General features: G+C 37.5%; 2 protein-coding genes across 3 annotated transcripts in view; one reads left to right on the forward strand and one right to left on the reverse strand.

The window, feature by feature from the left end:
• Window positions 1-21789, forward strand: part of LOC131438595 (HIV Tat-specific factor 1) — a 188283-nt gene that overhangs the window by 191 nt on the left and 166303 nt on the right. The gene's annotated exons all lie outside the window — the stretch shown is intronic.
• LOC131438594 (X-linked retinitis pigmentosa GTPase regulator) lies at window positions 38-8925 on the reverse strand. 2 transcript variants are annotated; one of them, XM_058608704.1, is made up of 6 exons: window positions 8762-8925; window positions 8209-8696; window positions 7508-7837; window positions 1871-2035; window positions 261-1802; window positions 38-201 (listed from the first exon to the last, which is right to left on the reverse strand). In XM_058608704.1, the coding sequence occupies exons 2-6, from the start codon at window positions 8225-8227 to the stop codon at window positions 128-130; spliced, it is 2130 nt and encodes a 709-aa protein (XP_058464687.1). In that variant the 5' UTR covers window positions 8228-8696; window positions 8762-8925; the 3' UTR covers window positions 38-127. The 2 variants fall into 2 exon arrangements, with proteins under 2 accessions (XP_058464687.1, XP_058464688.1); XM_058608705.1 differs by lacking the exons at window positions 7508-7837; window positions 8209-8696; window positions 8762-8925 and adding an exon at window positions 2188-2347.

A 21789-nucleotide genomic window follows, 5' to 3' on the forward strand; every position in this document is an offset into this window, starting at 1 on the left:
TAAAGTTAATCTGGCGAAATTGAGGTTAGGCATTCGATTTTGGATTTGTAAACAAAACGATAAACGTACGATTTTATTTAATTTTACAATTTTATGCACATTTTTGCTTCAAATGTTTCAAAAAATTTTACATCAAACTGCACACTTTCAGTGGTCGTTTTCCATTTTGTGACTGGATACCAGTTTTCGTGTACGTGGAATCTGTAAAAATAAATAATTATCAATAAACTGTTCTGAAAATGAAGGAAATGAATGAATACCATCATTTAGAACCGTTCCAGGGTTACGACAACTAACATCCATGCTTTTCGATTTCAAGTCCCTTAGAAACTTTTTCATTTTCTCCTTAGATTTTTCGCTTGCTAGGCTTCCATCTAGTTTACTTCCTAAACTCAGTTTTCGCGTTTCGTCTTGATTATTATTATTATTATTGGAGTCATTTGTAATTTTAGGTGTATAAGCTTCCTCCTTAGGTTCCGTAGTGTTGTTGTAGTCATCCTCGTCGTCGTCGAAAGTTGATTGCGAGGATATGCTTGCATTGTCACTGTAATCAATTAACTGGCTGATGTTCGGCGTAGGTGTTTTAGCAGCCAGAAACCCATTTTGTATGGGTTGTTCGCATGTAAGGAAATTGCTATCTATGAGATGATTTTTTTCGTTCTTCATTTGCTCACAAACATTGTCTCCGTTTTGATTGTAGATTTCCTCCGCGGTCACGACCAGTTGTGTCATATCCACTCCGTTGTCGATGAATCGAACATTATTCTCATCCGTTTCGATCTGAATGCACTCGTCCTTGGAGAGCTCTCGAACGATCCGTTCCTGTCGCAGGCGTCGTTTTTCCTGCCGAATGAACTCAAGGCTCAGATCGGCTGATAGTTTGGTCATAACCGGCATCGGTGTCCCGTTGCGGAGTCTTTCCTCCTCACTTTTGATGGCAGCTTCAATGGTTTCTACGGCTTCGATAAAATCTACTTCGATCGCAGGTGAACAAGCTTTCTTGGGAAACGCAAGAATCAGTGAATGCTGCAAACCGCTGGTTGCGTTAACAACGGTGAAGTCTTTGAACTTTCTGAGCTCCCTAAAGTGATCGGACGGTGTAAACGGACTATCGTCATCGTACGTGGTCAGCAAGCGACCTTTGTTGGTGACGAATGAGGTAAAATTGTTAGCCGGAGCGATCCGTGTCGGGTATTCACCCGCTCGCAGTAGCTGATCCAGCAGTTCCAGACGAGCGAATTGCAAATCTTCGACTTTCTGCACCCGGTTACTTTTGTAGATTTGGTTGTTCTTTAACAGAAGGTAAATTGTGTCGGTGTTGGTGATTTTAAGCGACACAATCTTTGCGGTTAGTTCAATGTGGGAAAGTTCTTTGATGACTGGGATGCATATTTTTTGAAATTTCCCACTCAGGTAGATTCGGTTTGTTTGGGATACCATTAGAGTGCAATAATTGCCACACTCCACAAGAGCGATTCGTTCTTCCACTCCCAGACGGTCGGGTTTGGTAAGTATTTTCAGTGAGTCAACTCCTCCCAACTGCTGGTGACTGTTGTAACCCCAACCGAAACAATTGCCAGCACTGGTCCGAGCAATAAAGTGGCAAAACCCGGCGGAAATGTTGACGATGAATTCATCTTCCTTTTCCAAACACTCGGTAAACTCTTTCAACTCCACCGGAATGTTGGTGTACTCGCTTCCATCCAGGTTGCGTTTGTGAAGCGAATCTGCTTCCAGAAGAGATTGAATTTTCGCATTGAAGGGAAACACGTTTTTGCCACTGTAGAAGATCTTGCTGTCCGCTGTCAAATGTAGGAAATAACACTGCTTAAAAGATCTGCTGTTTTCCGAGGAGAATTTTATACTGCACCTGTGAGAATCAAACTGAACCCGTTTCCTCCAAACTGTGCATCAGTGACACGCTGTCCGAGTTTCTTCAGGGTACGAACACAGGACGGTTTGTGGCAGTCCTCGGTCGAACCTATCCCCAGCTGGCCCAGATGATTGCGACCCCAAACGAACAGACGACCAGACTCTGAAAAGTTGGTAAAGAAAATGTATTTTGAATATAAAATCTGATACGTTTTTCTGCTGGTTAAAATTCTATTTTTCCATGTATAAATTAAATTTGTTCAGTGAAATGTTTTAGCTGTGTCATCTGTAAGTTACAACCTCATCGACCTTCACCTTGGATTGAAATATTGTTGTGTGAAGCGCCTAGTGATGCTTTCATCGCCGGCATTCTACCCTCTAGGGTAATCCTACTCATGTTTATCCAAGAGGTCCTTGATGCTTTGAACTGAAATGAATTCGGCTATAGTTGTCAAAACATCGATGAAAATTTCAGAACTTTTTCAACCAGTTTCAACCCAATCCAGTGATCAATAAACCATCACGATGGATAGGATGAATAATAGAAGCGGCCCTCCTGGATGAGTATACAAACCGAAACAAGTGGAAAAATATGTTCGTGCTTAATCGCATCGCACGGGTGGACAGTGGCCAGGCTGGAGTGAAAATCGTGACAGAAAGAAATAACCGACCATAAGTCTGCTAACTGCTCTGTATGGTCGGTTATCTGAGACGGTAAATCGAAACAACAATTTTTGCATTTTTTTCCCGTGAGCTCTCAACTGTGAGCTTCGGATGTCGCGTTGGTAAATTCTCGGAACGGAATGACGCAAACACGAACAAGTGCCATTTTTTTACTTGGATTCCAACGAGTAACGCGATACTAAAAGCAAATAGAACTGGATCCGGTGAATTCAGATTTTACTAGTGGAATTGCTATCCGGTACACGGAACACGAGAAAAGTAATCGGCGTTTGACGACCCGTTTTTTTTTTTCGTAGTTTAGTCGAAGTGACAAATAAGTTTAGTTTTATCTTATGTTCACAGTGCATGTGATTCGAGAATTACATAGTAACTCATGATTTAGCGAATAAATTGCAATCTTTTGTTAGTTTGGAAAATTATTGTGTTGAAGTATTGCACGAACTGTCTAATATTGGAACATCGTGTGCAAGCTATAACTTTAGTGCGTTTTCTTAGACACATTTTGAATTTATTTCAGTTCTGACAATATACAGAAGATAAAAATGCGGGTGGGTAATGTCAGAGACATAACTGGATGTCGTGAATACGAAAAAACTGAAACGCTCCCATCACTTTTCCGAATATCAGTTAGTTGATTGATTATATGAATTGTGCAAGCTTTCCCCTATTTCACTAATAGAGTTTGAAGCGATGCACCTACATTAAAGTACAGATTAGTTACATTAAACAGCCACTATTCTACAGCTATATATTCCAAACTTGAAACAATTCCTTTTCAATTTGCTAATATAGGAGGCTAGGTACGACAAATTTGTAGTTTATTTTTATTGAAACCATGAAATTCGAAGATATCTGATTCTTCTCGAAATTTCAGTACGAGACAATTGCAATGGCCTGGTCTGACATGTATCGATGATCTTCGGTATGCAAAAGTCATTTTAATAATAATAATGATAACACAGTTTAATCTGTATATATGGCAACCCTGTTTCGCATGGCATATTTTCACACGACCCCATACTTGTATAAAGATGTGTTCAGCATAGTCACTTTCGTTTTCGCATTGCCGTTCGTATTTGAATGTGTTAGTGACGGTACAAATTATTTTAATTTCCATCTTCATGAATCTTTTGGTAGGAAATATCGAAAGTTTAAATTGAATTATCACAATCAACAAGATCTGCATTTAGATCTGAGATGGTTCTCGTGTGTGTCTTGTTTCGGCTCAGAAAATGGTAGGAAAAATGAACCACTGAACTTTTATATGAATGCTCTTGTAAAGATGCAAACATCTCGAGTTCTGATTGGCTGGTGCTGTCATGGATTAAATCAAACAGGTTTTTCAATAGTGTACTATTGAAAAACTTCAATGTTGTTGCAATACATTTTCAAGTTGGAAATTTTCGATTCTATTGGTAGTAAGATTATATAAATCCTTCTACAGATCACTGCGCTATGAGCCTTCAAAATACGAGAAAGGCAAACGCGCCTTATGAATTATATTCTTTAATACTCGTTTATACCAAACATTTCAAAAAAGTTTAATTTTGAACTATTTGAAAATATGTCACAGAACTGAAAATTTTATTATAAAATTGTGATCATATTTCCGATGGCATGACGCAAGAATTATGTTGATTCATTAGGTACAACAGGAGATATTCACGATCAAAAACTTATCACTCTCTTAGAGGGCAAATTTTGAAGAGGCGCCCCATAGTAAAGTAAGTCGTATTCACGACAAAAAGTACATTCAGTTAGTTAGGGGCACACAAATAAATCTTGCCACGAGCCCATTAATATGTTAAAGCGGCACTGGTCCGAGCAAAAGTCATAAGCAGTCTATTTTAATATACGTTCACCCTTTTATTTGAATCTAAGTTTGTGAACATCGAATCAGTTGTTTTTGAGAAAATGAAGAGAGAGTTCCGTTGTTGAGTTTTCGGCCTGACTTTGAGAACTTTGTTCATCAATTCAAAATTCTTTATTTAATCTTCCAAGTCTATTTCGTCCCCCTCAAAGTTATCCCCCCCTCCCCTATACACTTGTGCCAACGTTTTTTTCCAATCTTCGAAACAGTTGTTGAGATCAATGCGCGTAGCGATTCACGTTTTATGTTTTCAATTGATTCAAATCGGTTTCCTCGGAGCGGTAGTTTGAGTTTACTGCATAGCCAGAAGTCACACGGAGCTAAATCTGACGAATACGGTGGTTGCGGAACGATATTGGTTGAATTTTTGGCGAAAAAATCACGAAAAATCAATGCAGTATGCGACGGTGCATTATAGTGATGCAAAAACCAAGAGTTGTCGGCCCATAATTCTGGTGGTCTCTTTTTGCCTTTCTCTTTAGAAAGGTATTAGAATTGCTGGAAAAATCGACTTTCGAACGAAGCCTCGGAGACCCATAGTGTTATATACCATTCGACTCAGTTTGACGAGATCGGAAAGTGTGTGTGTGATTTAATTTCGTGAAGCGCTAGTGCTCGAAAAATGTCCTCATTCAAAATTTTAGCTAAATCGGACATGCGTTAGGGATTCTGTCCGGCGGTAAAGGTTTGAAAATTTTCGATCTTGAAAAAGCACCATAGGGGGGAGTACATGTAATTTCCAAAATCGAAAAATTTTTTTTGATGCTCAAAGTCTCAAAACTGCATAAAACGTTGAGATTTAGTGAAAAAAAATTTTGAAAAAATCAATTTTATAGGACTATTTTCGATTTCCTAAATATCATGGTGATTTTTCAAGATCTATGAAAATTTCACTAGTGGACTAAGAAGGGTTTTTGACTTTCTCTATAGAAAGGTAAAGACTGTCCCAGAAAGTATGGACGCAACCAAAAACCGCTGCCATTTCACAATGGTTCAGAATCTGTCAATTTTTATGACTGCGTCCTGTTGTTTACACTCTTCTCTAACAACTTGTGTAGTTGTTTATTCGTTTTCATTAGTTTGTTTCGAAATGCGTGGACTTTCAGCAGAACAACGTCGAAAAATTGTGTACAAATGGTGCACAGAACGCGGACTGTTACTGAGAAAGATATCAAAAATGGAAGGAGTAAGTGAAAAAGCCGTGCGAAATGCAATCTGAAAGTTCAGTGAGGAAGAACTTCTTCGTGCTAAAGAACGTTTGAATCTTCGAACCTATAAGAAGCAGAAACAACCAAAACGTAGTCCAAAACAAGAAGCATCGATCAGGCCGAGGGTTCGAAAGCTGAACAATACGATTCTTGCTGGAAATTTGAACTGCATAATTATGGACAACGAACCTATGTGAAACTCGATTACAAATCCTTGCCGGGACCACAATATTATACGGTGCGAGAAGGGCAAGTGTTAAACCAGTTGGAGACAAAATTTATTAAGAAAGCTATGGTCTGGCAAGCAATTTGTAGCTGCGGTAAGATTTCGAAACCCTTCATCACCACTGCTTCAATGAACAGCGAAACATACATCAAGGAATGTTTACAAAAACGACTTCTATGCATGATTCGAAGCTACAAGGATCCTGTAATCCTGATGTGAATCCTGATACTTAGGTAATAGAGGTAGATTCTACGTAGATAAAACCAAAAAAACTGTTTTTAAAATAAAGTGAATATATCTCAAAAAAATATGTATTTTACATTATTTATATCTTCAGCAAAAATACTTCAAATGTTTCTTTCTTCAAAATGAGATAGAAAAAAAAATTTTAGTGAAAAAAAAATTATTTTTTTCGAAATTGGTACTACCCCCTTAACAAAAATTAAGGTGCCACTTTCAAAAGAAGCGCAATATAATCTTGTAAAACTTCTTCGAAGACACGTTAGCTCTTTAAAATCAGTGAAAGTCAGTACTGACTTTTGACCGTCTTTTTCTAGTTTTGGACCACTGTGCGTCGTTAGGTTGATGGGGGACAACGATTCTCGTTACGTGACAATTGAAGACGATTCAGGCAAGGCCAATCACCCTTATTCTGAATAACGACGTATCGATTTTTCGATCGTATTTCATTTGTATTCTCAATAACGCTAGCAAAATCAAAGGTAGCTAGGATTCGATCGTCGTATATTCGAGCCCCGACCTGGAAGGATTCGTAGTGTCAGTAGGATCGTAGCACCAGCCATGCAATGGTTATGTACATTCTGAATCGGCTGCGAAGTCTGTTGAAACAGAATGTCAAATTCCACAACAGGAATGTAATACCAAGGCTAGGATTCGATCGAAAAATCGATACGTCGTTTTTCAGAATAAGGGTGAATATGAACATTGTGATACGGGACCTAAATTGTAACTCCGTATTCAAGAATAGTACGCACTAGTGCCGCAGTCAAACCATCTATGCAGTATACGCTATTGATTGTTTTTTTCTTTCTCAAGATAATCGATGAAGAGTATACCATGTGTACCCAAAAATATGGAAACAACAACTTTCCCAGTTGACAAAGTAGGAACAATGTCTTTTGAAAGCTGTCATTTGAAAACGCTGTATGAATTTGACAATGATAGCACCATTTTTGTGTCAGTCATACGACTTATCGAGTGATGTGTTACGTTAGTTGCCACAATTGTCGTACGCACAAGAAGAATACATTATGAAACATCAGACGAAGCGTTGCCATTTGCCGACTATCTTTTTGTGAACAAGTCTAAGTTTCCGAAACATACTTAATATGGCAGTTCAATTACTGTGAACAATTGCCGTGAACAAAGGAGTGAACCTCGAAGATTGTCTAAAGAAACGTCCATTGTCATTTTTGTAGTCGAACGATTTATCATCGCTGTTTTGGTAAGATTTGGCATCATGCCATTATACTGAAGATGTAGAAGATGTAGAATTTTTAAACAAATTTTAACATGTGAACAATACGCTTTTCTACGGTATGTGCTAAATATTCCAACGTAATGTCTCTTGTGACCAACCGGAAACGCTTCGGTTATTTTGGATTCTACTGAAATGTGTATACTCACCGCAAACAACTCCACTTTGTTTGCTTCCGCACACAATTTTAGCCACCGGATCATTTTTGATGAAAAAATAACTCTGTTGCCGCCCTGCGGCTGCCTTTACTGGACTCAGTTCGTTTCGTTGTGTGTCCGTGGTGGTTTCTGTGGCCGGATTTGAAGTTATCATCAAGGTAGCGCCACCACCACCACCGGCGGAAGAAGCAGTTGATGAACTGCTCGGTCGTTTCTGTTGCTCATCGTGGTCCGGTGGAACCGGCTCTGGTCTGTGTCGCCGAACCGTTCCGCTATCACTGGTCAAATATGATTTTCCCAGTGTAAACACGGCTCCCGTTTCTGTGGTTTTCCGAGTCGGTTGGAAATCAGAGAACGGAAAGAAACAGGAAGAAGAAAAAAATAACGGTTGAAAAACGCCTGCATTGCTACACAGAGGATTTAGCGTGGGAAAGTTGATCTTTCACTTCAGAATGTGAATCCGAATACGATTTTGGCGAGCTGTTTTGGTCATTCTATTCGTTGGCAATTTTGTTTTGTCAGTCGGTTGCTTCTGTGTTTGCTCACTACTTAGAATCATAAATAGGTTTTTCTATTCTCGCTTCACCAAAATTACCATCCTCAGTGCACTTCTATACAAACATTCGCTAGGAAACTTTCCCACTCACATCCATGGAGTTGAAAACAATTAATTTCCTGGTGAGAGTACACACCTGGAATATCCATTTGCATTGTTTTTTTTCTGTGGAAACTTTTTCCCTCCTCTCCGTTGGTATTTCTGTTCGTTGAAACAGTTTCGTTATTCAGTAACGCGCAAGCAAAATATTTAGTATCTGCTTCACATTGCTCTTCACTAGAATATTCAAATTTTAATATCCTCTAATTGAAATATCGTCTACACTAAATTGTTCAATGGATATTATGCAAAACTGCCATGAATAGGAACTTTTCGTTTAAAATTGAAACACTTCACTCGTAGCACCCAACACTCCACGTTCCGCGAATGAACACTTTTTCGCTTGTGCCATGTTAGTCCTGCCGATGTCGGTTTACTACTGACCGCCGCGGCCGCCGAGTATCGTTGTATATCGGTTGACTAGTCCTGAGGCCGTCCGGTTGGTCAGTCCTTGGTCAGTAACAGTAACACGGGGATGGGCAGCCTAGTATATAGTCCTGCTTGCTGCATTGCTTGGTGGCTAACCTGTGGTGAGTGAATTAAATAATTAGTGAATTATGACTGAGAACGTCGCAGGAATACATTCTTACGGAGAGGATGAATGAGTCGATGCAGAATTGTGGTGTGAGTGTTTTCCCTCGTCGTTTCAACGCCCTTGTGCTTGTTAGAAGGGTGATGTTTGTCTGAAGGAAACTCGAAGGTTGCAGACTGGACTTCGGATTGTGTACGATTAGGAGGTGGTGCTACCGGTCGATTTGACCTGATTGTTGAGAAGAATGACGAGGAATCTATATATTATTGATTGATTGTTTAAATGAAAAAAAAATATGATTTTTATGTGACTCTTTGAAATTACTGAAACAAAACCGCTTAGGAAGAACAATGCGGATTTGGAATGAGTTCATATTGAACCGATTGATATCTACCACAATCCCATTCTTAAGATTTATTTTGAGTTTCAACTCTTATTCAATTTATTTAAAAGGCAAGTTCCCAAGAGTTGCAGAGATACAATTCTGTAAGTTCATGAAACGAAATTTTTAATTCTTGTGGTCACTTTCCTCCCGGTTCAGAAAAATTCTAATGACGCCTTTGTTATTATCGCTAATTTCTATTTTGAAGCTTCCCGTGCCCAGGATTTTATATCGGGAGGGGTTCTTTTGGGTTTCTTAGAAGCGTATAGGCAGATTCGAAAGCACCGATCAATTAGTAATAAAAATATTCCGAATCCGTATAGAAAAAATCTCTTTAGATTGGAATTTTATGAAATTTGCTATATATAGTAACATTGACAGAAGATTTTAAATTATCCGAGAAGCAAGGCATAATCTAAATGTGAACCAAGCATGTTGTATTTCATTGACCTTCATTTCTACATGTCTTGGAAAATCATAATATCTTGATCAAAATTGATGTATGCTAAAACCATACATAGTTTTAGAATAAATAAATTCTACAACTTTCTTGTAAATGCTCTGTATGTTATCGCTTACTTTTGAGAAGCTAAGCTCTGCAAATTGATGTAGCTTACATAATTTGATTAGAAACGTGACATAAAACACAGTAAATTTACCGTACATACAGATTAAGTATCGGTATTCAACCGAAGCTTTGAGAATCGAAAATGACAGAAAAAGGTTTCACAATAACTTTTACCTGTTGGTGCTCGAATTTGTAGTAGTTTTGGTTTCCAAAGAGGTTCTGGGATGTAATTACTTCGATTTGTCATATTTTAGTCACAGATTTTCAATACATCGATGAAATAATGAAATTCTGCTAATGCTCCCTGAAGACGTTAATTTGGTTTCGTCTTGTCATAGAGGAAAGAGTGACGTTGGCAATTATTCTCTCTCATTTGTTCAATTAGAAACGAAAATGCTTCGTCTCTCTTCGTTTGTTCTGGTGTCGGTCATTTACGAATGAGACAGTAAAATATTGAAAATGAGGCTGTTGGATTGGATTCTTTCATCGAGAATGCGTGATAGTTTTAAGCTCTGATGGTAATAACCATATCATGTATATAGTAGGACTGAAAAGTGATCACTTGTGACATCCAACATGAATCTTAGCTTAAAATGAAATGAAATTACAATATTTTTGTAAGCCCGGCAACTTTTTTTAGGCCCGACACTGCCGGACGAGGCACGTGCAGATGGTAACCCAATCATTCTAAAGTGTCACAATATTTGTCGGTACACCCTTTAAAAGGTGTTTTCGATGAAAATGGCACACTGAACCGTATGAAAAAGATCCGAAGAATTTGATTATATCTTATTCATGATGTATTGTTTACGTCTGTCAAATTTCGTAGTTATACCACAGAGAACAGACATCCAAATTGTGCTTTCGATGTGTATAAGAAATTTATCGGTTGTTTGGCAAAGTGATCAACAAGTAGTCGACTCGACAATAATTTCAATTTTTTTACGAATATAAATTCAACAGAAAAAAAACAGTTCCATAAGAAAATTGACGGAATTTACGACATAGACCTATATCTTCAGGTTCCGATACTGAATTAATATAGCAATACTGGCTATTCCGGATGATCTTCGGTACTCCCAAAATTCATATCTGGATTCCAATTATTACCCGAATTCAAACCATATTCAGACTTCAGCATTATCTAAAAGACTTAAGGGGTTACACCACTGTAGAAAAAAAGAGAAGGGCTTTTTTGCGGAATTATTTCGGGATCAAAAAAATGGAGTAATCCGAATTTTGTATAAAGCACTTTTTAATATGTATATTTAAGTACAAAAAAAGATCAGTTTTCAAAATTGAAAAACAAAATGGCGGCTTGACGGCATTTCCGCGAAAGTGCTGCATTGTCGTGAATCCGAAAACAACTGACATGTTCCTTAACACTTCCGAAAATCAATTAGTTGATCAATTGTATGAATTATGCAAGCATTCCCCTTTTTCACATTTTTCGCAAAAACAAAGAAGGCTTCACTTGATCTCGATTACTGTGAATTTCATACAGCGAAAAGTGCACAAATCTAATCAAATAGTTCTAGATTTTCAATAAACTGAGGATTTTTACCTTCGATTTGCGAAGAAGAAATCCTAATAGTTCTTTAGAAAACTTTTAGAGCCATTAGAACGGCTGATTTTGTGTGATGCTCCCCACCGTTGTCCTCTTTTCCTTGTTTTTTCACCAATGCGAACGACTAGCAGCTGTGACGTAATCACTCTTGTTGGAAGCGAAACTAGCTTTGCAAACGACACACAATACATTTGCTCGCAGTGGCGATGAAATCCAAACTGATCCAATTTTTGTTGAGAGGTTTCTTTTTACGTGATTTCGTTTGTAGCTTTTTCACTAATGGGCGGTCCTAACGGCTATAAAAAAAAGCAGCATAGAGAATTTTAATGTCGATTATTTCAATTCGGATTTACATTTCATTGAAAAAACTATCAGGATGCTGTACGGGATTCATTCATGCCTTTCAGAAGGACCAAATTGTGGAACTCACTACGATATTAAGCACTGTTCGGAACATTTTTCTCGTACGATTTGTTGTACAACAGCAGATATTTTGTTCTCTTCCTCAGAACGCGTTCTGATTGGCTGGTGTTGACATGGGTCGAAAAACACAATGGTTTTTCAATAGTGTACTATTGAAATACTTCAATGCTGTTGCTATACACGTTTAAGTTGAAAAATTTCGATTATATTGGTAATTAGATTATGTAAATCCTTTCACAGATGACTGAGCTATGAGCTTTCAAAATACGAGAAAGGCAAACGTGCCTTATGAATTATCCTCTTTGATACTCGTTTATACAAAAAATTTCAGAAAAGTTTAATTTTGAATAATTTGAGATTATGTCACACAACTGAAAATTTTATCATAAAATTGAGATCATATTTCCGATGGCATGTAGCAAAAATTATGTTGATTCGTTAGATACAACAAAAGATATTCACTATCAAAAACTTATCACTCTCTCAGAGGGTACATTTTGGTGACTTAAAAAGCGTCTCTTGCCATTCATAATATAGCACAAAGGATGTAGAATGTACAAGGATAAATATATTTTACCGCTACCGTTTGCTTTCCTGTCACGACGTTTCTGTCAAACATTTTTAGGACTCTCTTAACGTTTATTTGAAGGGAACAACAATCTCCAAGGCTTGTGTTGATGTGATATAAGGAGTGTATCGATAAGTAGTTAGCAACATTCAAACAGTTATTACTCTGAAATGGCTTAATTTTTTCCAGCGTGTTTTGCGGTGACATGTTTGTTTACATGTCAAAAACAGCTGCGCAATCGATTGGTTTCGGTACGGTTTATCGTTTCAACGTCCTTGGTACAGCAAGTTCAGACCAAAACAAGAGCGCAAAAACTGTATAACCGGATTCTACAGAATAAAGACGGATGCATCGTGATCGACGACGAAACCTACGCCAAGGAAGACTCTCGAGCGCTGCCCGGACCGCAATATTATACGAAATCGGTGTACTATGGAAAAGTTTGGGCAGAAGGTGTTGGTCTGGTAAGCAATTTGTACCTGTGGTTTGCGGTCGTCGATTTTCTTCACGAAGGGCACAATTAATGCCAAGGTGTACGAGGAAGAATGTTTGAAGAAGAGAATGCTGAAACTGTACAGAAAGAATAAGGCTCCTCCTCTCTTCTGGGCGGATTTGGCTTCAGCCCACTACGCCAACTCCGTTTTACAGTGGTTGTCAAAAAATAATGTACAATTCGGCCAATTGAAAGGTATTGGGCAATTTTTTTTTTTTCATAAATACGTTTATTTCATAGGCAAGGTATTGGGCAATTGTCAAGCGGCACTTTCGGAAGGAAGGTACAGTGTCCCAAAATATGCAGGAGTTAAAAAAAACTGTACAGCTGCCATCAGGAAAGTCACAAAAGTAACTGTGCAGAATTTAATGAAGAATGTCAAGTCCAAAGTTCACAGAAACTAGGATTTTCTTCAATATAATCAGTGAAATGCATAAAAATGTAATTTTTCTAGGTATATCGAAAACTGATGTCAAAATATGTTTTTTTTCGCTTTTTTATTCTATAATCAATGTTGCTAACTACTTTTCGATACACTCCTTATTTTAAAATCGTCGACATGCATTACTTCAAATGACGAAAATTTAATGCGTAGATCGTTCACGAACAGCATGAATAGGAGTGGTCCGAAATAGCTCCCTTGTTTCGACTCTTGCAGAACGGAAATAATGAAATTAAAGCATGTGAAATCGTACGCAACAGTGATTTTTACCGAATTTCCACTTGTATGCTTCACACTGTTTTTTAGGAAAAAGTTTGTACTAGCTTGGACGTCTGCTCTCTATGGTTATTCATGCAGTATTTCCAGTCATGTCGTCGGAACAAGAAATTGTCTGAGAAAAAATATGTGCCCTTATCATCAAAACCCAGAGGCATCCCACCCATTGATCGCTGAAATGCTAAAAAAAATTTAACAGTTCAAGAACCATCCAAGAAAACCAACAGAACAATGTTCAACAGAATTTTTTTTTTCATCATGTCCGGAATATTCAACGGTGCAAAGAATGAACTCTGGTGTGGTCTGTCTAGCATATCCTGAAAAATTTGAACAAAATCCAATAATCGGTCAATGAGTCCATATTTGTGAGCCATTTTTATCGGTCCCTCTAGTAGCACATTTTAGAAATCTGATAGCTTACATGTGATAGGTTTTCCTGAACACGAAAGAGGTTAGACATTACACAATTGGCGAAAAGATAGATCACAAAAAAACTAAGAGTCATGCAAATTTAATCACATTTCACTTCCAGGCACAAGTTTTTGTTTTGTTATAGAAAACTTTTTGTTATTCATTAAAGCACTCACTTCGTCACACACGTTATTCATATAATCCTGCCTTTCAGTTTCTTTTGTGATAGTTGCCGAACGTTCAAGAGTAGCTTAGTTCAAGTGATACTGAAGCTCCGTAGTTGTAGACTAGTGGTATGTCGAATGCAGTAATTCTCATCGACGTTGTTTTCATGTTGTGAGCAAGACTAAATTATTTCCATTCCGAAATAGAAGGATAGAACACAGTCAGACAGTGAACGTAACTTGATTTTCGATGAATGGACTGCATTGGAAAGTTCCGATAGAGACGTTCAATTATTCAAATGCAGTTTTCAAACAAATTGATGCAGTTAGAAAGGGTTTTGAAAATGATAGGTCTGCTTCGTCACTGTTGTTGGCTCTTGCGCCACTTGTCTGCCAATACAGGAATCATTCACCTCGGAGCAAATGGCCTCCTTTTTTTTTGTTTGCCTTATATCGCGTCATCTAATTTGAATGCATTACTGATTCGTTACTTCTTGTTGTTCCGTTCAGATGTCACCCATTCGGACCGGTAATCAATTTCTTAGTAGAAGTGGTTCTATTTCCTTTCCTTTCCTCAGCTCTTAGGTATCGCTTTTTTGTTAGACCTGCTTCAAACTGCCTGTTTTATGTGGCATTTTTTCCTGTACAGGTTTGTATGATTCATTTCCGTTTTCACTGTTTTCGGTGGTCTGCACTATTTCCTGCGTGGTGACCGAATTGATTGAATTAATGTGTATAGAGAAAAACCAACCGTCTCCAGGTTAACTGCACAATAATGCCAGAATTAAATGACGATTACTTATGTAGACCACGTAGAACTTGTTACAGTTTTACTAAGAAAGAATAGTCGGCGAATTCCTTTGTCGTACGCCGCCTTGAACTTGTTGTTTGGCCGTTGCATCGCGCGTTACTAAAACAAAAGTTTCAACTGAAGGTGATGGAATCTAGGCGTCATCGAAAGGGTGTCGAAAGCGGAAACCAGTCGGTTTCCCTAGCAGCACGGAAGTGTTTGATCGGCTATGCATGGGAATGTGAAGGAACGCGATGTCTGACAGTCCTTATAGACAAGTCTGTGTTGTCTGCTATCTGGTATATGCCAGACTATAATCGCGGGGTATATTTAGGTGCAAAACTCAAAATCGTTTTTTGCACTTATTTTTATAGTTTAGAATTCAAAGAACACCTGGTTCCAACTATGGCATAAATGTCAACCAGGAGTATGCACTCGTTCTGATAATCAAATTACCCATTCAACTTGAGAGAACACTCCCCTTTTATAAACCACATGCTATCAAAACTGCATTAATTTTAATTCTGCATTCACGGCATTCATAGCCAGACTAACAGGAAGGTCCCACTTATTGTCCTTCTGTCGGAACAAACAAACACCACCGTAATGTTTACAGCCTATTTTTATGCAACCTGCGGAGGAACTCCAACTGGACGGAAGGATTATGGATGAAAATAGTACCGACGTAGCCTGCACAACAACAAGTGCACTTGTTCCATTTCCCTACTCGGAAAGCCGATCGTTCAGCTGCTTTCGCGCTGACCTGGTCAGGAAGTTCGGTACTAATCGTGGCGGTACTAATGCGGCTTTGTGTACCGTAAGGTTACTGACCATTTGCGGGTGTTGAACGATGGGGTTGTAGGATGTGCGGCGCCCATAGGAAAGTATGCTTTGAATGTTGGACGGATTTTCTGTTTTTTGTCGAGTGAGTTTTTATAGTTAATGGTGAATAGGGGAGCAGATGTTTTGCTGGTAAAAACTGTTTCGTGGGAAATGTGGAATGTTAAATGAACAAAATCTGGAAAATGCAAAGTGAATTATTGTAAGTCTAATGGAATGATTCAAATCCTGTTAGGTAGCTTGGAAACACCCTGAAAATATCGAAATGTTTTGCAAAATGATTGAACAAAACCGGTTGTTCGTTTCAGACCTACAATCGTACTTTTGAAATATCTTACATTTAAAATAACAGATAAATTTATTTTCCCACATTTAATCCAGAAAGTCTGATTTTTTTAGGTCGATTCATGCTCAGATGGATGTCGTATGGATGCTCATATCTCTTCGGGAGAATTCCTGCGAGTAAAATTGAGTAACAGTTTATTATCACTATTCTCTAACAAATCAGGAGTTGCACAAGGTAGTAATTTAGGACCTTTGCTTTTCGTATTATTTTTCAATGATGTCTCATTTGCTTTGGGAACTGGTTGCTAACTAACATATGCAGACGACCTGAAATTGTACCTCGTTATTCGTACTGTGGAGAATTGTTGGCGGTTACAAAATGCACTTGAATCGTTCGTAGATTGGTTTGGTCGAAACAAACTTTTGATTAACGTCGCTAAATGTCAGGTGATCACGTTTCACTGTACTCTCCTGTCCTGTTGAATTCGACCATCACATCGATGGCTCCGTTTTGACTAGATTTAGCCAGGTTTGCGATTAGGGAATACTGCTAGATGAAAAATTATTATTATGTGTGTGTATGTGTGTATGTATGTAACAAAAATATGCACTCACTTTTGTCGGAGATGGTTAAACCGATTTTCACAAACTCGGATTAAAATGAAAGGTCTGATGGTCTCATAGGCTATTGAATTTCATCCCGTTCCGACTTCCGGTTCCGGAGATACAGGGTGATATGCACCAAAATATCTTTTTTTTATCCATCTAGTGGTGTAATGATGTCTCTTAATTCTCTTAATACTTATATTTTCAAAAACATCACTAGAAGATTTTGTCAAAATTGAACAAAGCACGCTGTGTGCTAGGTGTTGGTGTTTTCTTCTTCCAGCACGTACCGATGCGTACCGGTTTTGTATAATTTTGAATGACAGTTTGAAAGTTTTGATACTTATCGCCCATACTTTTGGCACTGGAAGTCGGATCTGGATGAAATTGCACAGTCAAGACAATGAGAAGTTTAATTTGAATCATGATTTGTGAAAATCGGTTTGACCGTTGCTGAGAAATCAAAATGAGTTCCATTTTCGGCGCGTTCGGAAGCGGAAACCGAACACTAGTAGTCCCAAAGTAGATTTATATATCCACTAACTAACAAAGTTTTCTAACTGGATGAATTTAGCAGTAAGTTTTATAAACATTTGTACTTCGTTTCGCCATCACTTTTGAAAAAAAAATACTCATGAAATTGAAATTTTTTCACTTATCGCGCTGTAATACCGAAACCGAGAGTCGAATCTGGATCGACTTTTCTGGGACTTTCTAAAGAATTTCAGGATCTTTTATTTGCATCTTAGTTTGTAAAAATCGGTTGAGAAATTTTGGTGAAAATCGAGTGCGTTTTTTTCTTAGATTTGCACATATTTCCTTGCAATTCCGGAACCGGAAGTCGGATAAAGATAAAATTCAATAACAATCTATGGGACCATAAGACCTTTCATTTGAATCTGAATTTGTGAAAAACGACTCAGCCATCTCTGATAAAATCGAGTGACATTATTTGTCACATATACACAGCCATACATGTATACACACATATGCCCATTCATACATTTTGTGATCTTGACAAACTGAGTAGAATGGTATATGACACTCCGTTCAAAAGTCGGCTTTTACAGTGATTGCATAGCCATACAAGGCGAAAAAGGAAAAAATACGGCTCCACACTTTGCATTTTCTTATAGTAAAACATTTCAAGAATATTCTGTGAAATTTTCAAGCCTGTCGGAACAAAACTCAGCAAGTTAGCAAGTTATCTTGGGCCTTTATCTTTACTTATCTCATACTGCGAAGAAGTAAGAGTTCAGCACACAGGCCCAAGATTGCTACTTCAATTGACTTAAACACTTGACAAAACATTCTTGAAATGTTTCATTATAACATTATAAAAGAAAAATAAGATTTTTTGAAAATGTTAGACCGTACGGGCTCCCTTGAGTAATAAATTGTTTCCATTGATTTTATAGACAAAAAACGCGTTTTTCTCGAAAGCAGGTTTTTTCAAAAACTACTGCACCAATTTTTTTCAAATTTTGCACACACTTTCTACATATAAAAAATCAGACCCCAACGTTTTTCTTTCCGTTGTTTATAGTTTATTATTGCGAGGTTTTATAGCTACAAAATGGCGGATATTTTTCGTGAAAAATCGTAGTTTTCACTTAGAACAACTATCAGAAAATTAAAAAAAAAAATAAAAAATCAAACAGAAACGTTGGGGTTTAGAAAAACTTCTACTCTACCTATGCTGATTTGATTTGTTCACTTCTGATTAATCTGCGCTGAGATACAGTGGACACCGCAAATCATGATTTTCAAGAAGCGTCCTCAAAAATATCTATTTACCGACTTATTTTTCAATATTGTTCACGGAAAAATCACAACCTCTTGTTCAAATGATGCTTTTTATCATGCAAAACATTCGAATTTATTTTGTTGAATGATAATTCTGAAAAAAAAATCGCAAAAATGATGATTACAACATTTCATCCGGATCCGACTTTCGGTTCCGGAACTAAAACGTAATAAGTGAAAAAAAAAATTTCATGAGTGTATTTTCACAAACGATAATAGAACTCCCATAAAACTGAATGATAAATGCTTCTAGTTTGCAGAACTTGTTAGTTTGTTGGGATATAAACATAATTCAGCACTACTGGACCCCCCTTTTCCTGTTCCGGAAGCATCGAAAGTAGTGAAGAAATATTTCATAAGTAGAACTTCGATTTCTCAGCGAGGTTTGAAACGGTTCAATGCATGGACAGGGGTCGTACAAGCCAGTTGTCGTATGTTCGAGCCCCGACCTGGAACGATTCTTGGTGTCAGTAGGATCGTAGCACCAGCCATGCAATGATTGTACACTAAGAAACAACTGAGAAGTCTGTTGAAACAGAAGGTCAAATTCTGCAAAAGGAATGTAATACCAAAGTTTTGCTTTTAAGTGCTGACACGGAAAAAGAAAACACAACACGAACGATGCGTGCTTTGTTCTATTTCGTACACGTTATAATGAAAACGAACCAGTTACGAATGTCTGCTACTGGTGTGTGATTTTTGGTAAAACACGGTGATGCGGTTGATAAAAATCTTAGCTATTTTACGATAAGTGCGATCGAAAGGATAAAACAATGAAAGCAATAAATATTATTAACAAACATACTTTTGTTAAAATTATTTACAATGATAATAATTTTAACTGCAATAATAATAACCCTACATGATGGATTCATGCTGTTTAAACTGACTTATATATGCAGAAATAACAGATACGCAAATTCGAAATATAGCAGATCAACCAATTGGAATTTAAGCAAAGTCTTTGTATCTGCAATCAATGTCAGAATGAAAAAAAAGCTTAAAAGTTTTACTTTCTGATTACCTACTCACATACCTCAAATTGACCGATTTTCATAAACTTCGATTGAAATTAAAGGTCTTATCGTCCCATACAAAACTTTAGAATTTCATCCAGATACGACTTTCAGTACCGGAATTATAGGGTGAAAAGTGTTTAAAAATTTTATATCGTCAATAGTAGCAAAAAACATAAAAAAATTTCTAAACTGCGATATAATAACTGTTCCAAGCGTTGGTCATTGTTTGTAGACGGCCTATCAAAATAATTCCGGCTATCCTAATTCCCGATTTTCGATTCCGAGAATAGTGTTTCATTACTTCAAAATGAAACTCAGTCTATTTTCTCAGAGATGGTTTGAAGGATTTCCACGGTAGAAGTTCTTATTATGATACTACATATAAAATACTTGAGTTTTCTACAGGTTCGACCTCTAAATTCGGATATACTGGGTTGAGCGTTGAAAGTTTTATACCGCCTTCGTAATTGACGAAGTGAAAGAAGGAAAAATTCTCTTTAACTGTGTTCAAAGCTGTTCCAATTTGTAGGTCATATTTGTTGCTGGCCATACGAACCAACTTCGGCTAATCCGGTCATCTGAATCCGGTTTCGGAAGTATTATAAATAGTCGTCAAAAACTGCAAAAAAGATCTCACTCACTTTTCTTCAAGATGGTCACATAGATTTTCACAAACTTGCAGATTTAAAGGAAAAGTCTTACGGTTTTATACGGAATCTCTGAATTTGTTGTGGATACTACTTCCGGTTCCGAAACTATAAGGTGTTTTGATTTGTAGATTTTGCTAGATTACGTTCGAACAAACTTTTCTGTTTCCATTCTCTGAACGGTTGTTTTTAGAATTCCACAGCAATATTTACGATTTATGATGAGAAGACATTACACCACTAGATAAATTAAACTGACCTTAACTTAAGCCCCCCGGCCTCAAACACTTGTGCCAACGTTTTTCCCAATCCTCGAAACAGTTGTTGAAGTCAATTTCACGTTTAATGTCTTCAATTGATTAAAAACGGTTTGCCCTGAGAGGTCGTTTGAGTTTGCTGTATAGCCAGAAGTTACACGGAGCTAAATCAAGTGAATACGGTGGTTGCGGAACGATATTGGTTGAATTTTTGAACCATTTCAGTATGCGACGGTGCATTATCGTGATGCAAAAACCATGAGTCGATGGCCCACAATTCCGGTCTCTTTTTACAAATAGTTTTGCAAAAATGACGCATAACACTCAAATAGTATTCCTTGTTGACAGTTTGGTCGGTCGGACGGAATTCGGAGTGAACCACACCACGAATTTCATTGACGTTGAACAACTTGTACCAATCAAAAATACAAATATCACTGAAGGCCTTCTGCGACATTCTGAACGTTTCGACACCAGAAATTTGATTCCGGACATAAAATTTAATGGAACTACTTCGTTGAATAATTTCACTCATTGTAAAAATCGCCTTCAAATACTTCAAAAAGACAGACGTGTACTAAACACTAATGAATATTTTGACGTGGCACTTGGCACAGATGTCACTGACAGCCATACCAACCTAGAAAAAAAATGTCAACGAGTAAGGTTTCCGCGCGAAATATAATTCAAAAGTCTTACTACTTTTTGGCTACAGTAATATACCTGACAAATTGATTCGTCGAGATCCGCAAATGCCTGTTTGTATGTGATAAATATTGTCACTCACTTTTCTCGGAGATGGCTGCACCGATTTTCACAAACTTAGATTCAAATGAAAAGCCTTACGATTTCCCATAGGTGACTGTTAAATTTTAACCGGCTTTGACTACATCGAATCTCCGGATTCCGGTTTCGGGAGTATCGAAAATAGTGGTAAGAATTTCAAAATTGAGCTCATTTCGCTTTCACAGGCACATCACACTCGGCTGTCTTAAACTCATATTAAAATAAATGGACTTATAATCCCATACAAAATTGCTGAATCTTATCCAAGTTCAACACCCCGTTCTGGAATCACAGAGTGGTAAGTTCCATAGTGCAGAACAATTAAAAATCCTTTTAAATTGGGTTCAAAATTGTTTCAATTTGTAGTTAATATAAGTTTATGGTTAAATGAACCGAATTTCATTATACCGGTTCCCAGTTTCCGTTTCCGGAAGTACCGGGATCAGTGATCAAATCAAAGGCAACTTTAAAGCGGAGTTCGTGTCATTTTCTCATAGATGGCTGAATCGATTTTCACTAACTTAGATTCAAATGAAAAGTGTTATTGTATTATGCAAAAGAAATCTTAAGAACTGGTTCTTTAACTTTATAAATTTTTTATTGTTTTAATGAATCCCGCTTTAATATATAGGCATCATTATCCCATTGAAACAAGTTCTTTAATGTATATTTGACCTGGTTCCTGGTTCTGCACAGCCGCTTTCAGGTACTCGCTCGATCGGAAAATTTCTTATAAAATTTTAATTTACTTCCCGT

The sequence above is a fragment of the Malaya genurostris genome, chromosome 3 (assembly GCF_030247185.1).
Source record: "Malaya genurostris strain Urasoe2022 chromosome 3, Malgen_1.1, whole genome shotgun sequence".
NCBI lineage: Eukaryota > Metazoa > Arthropoda > Insecta > Diptera > Culicidae > Malaya > Malaya genurostris.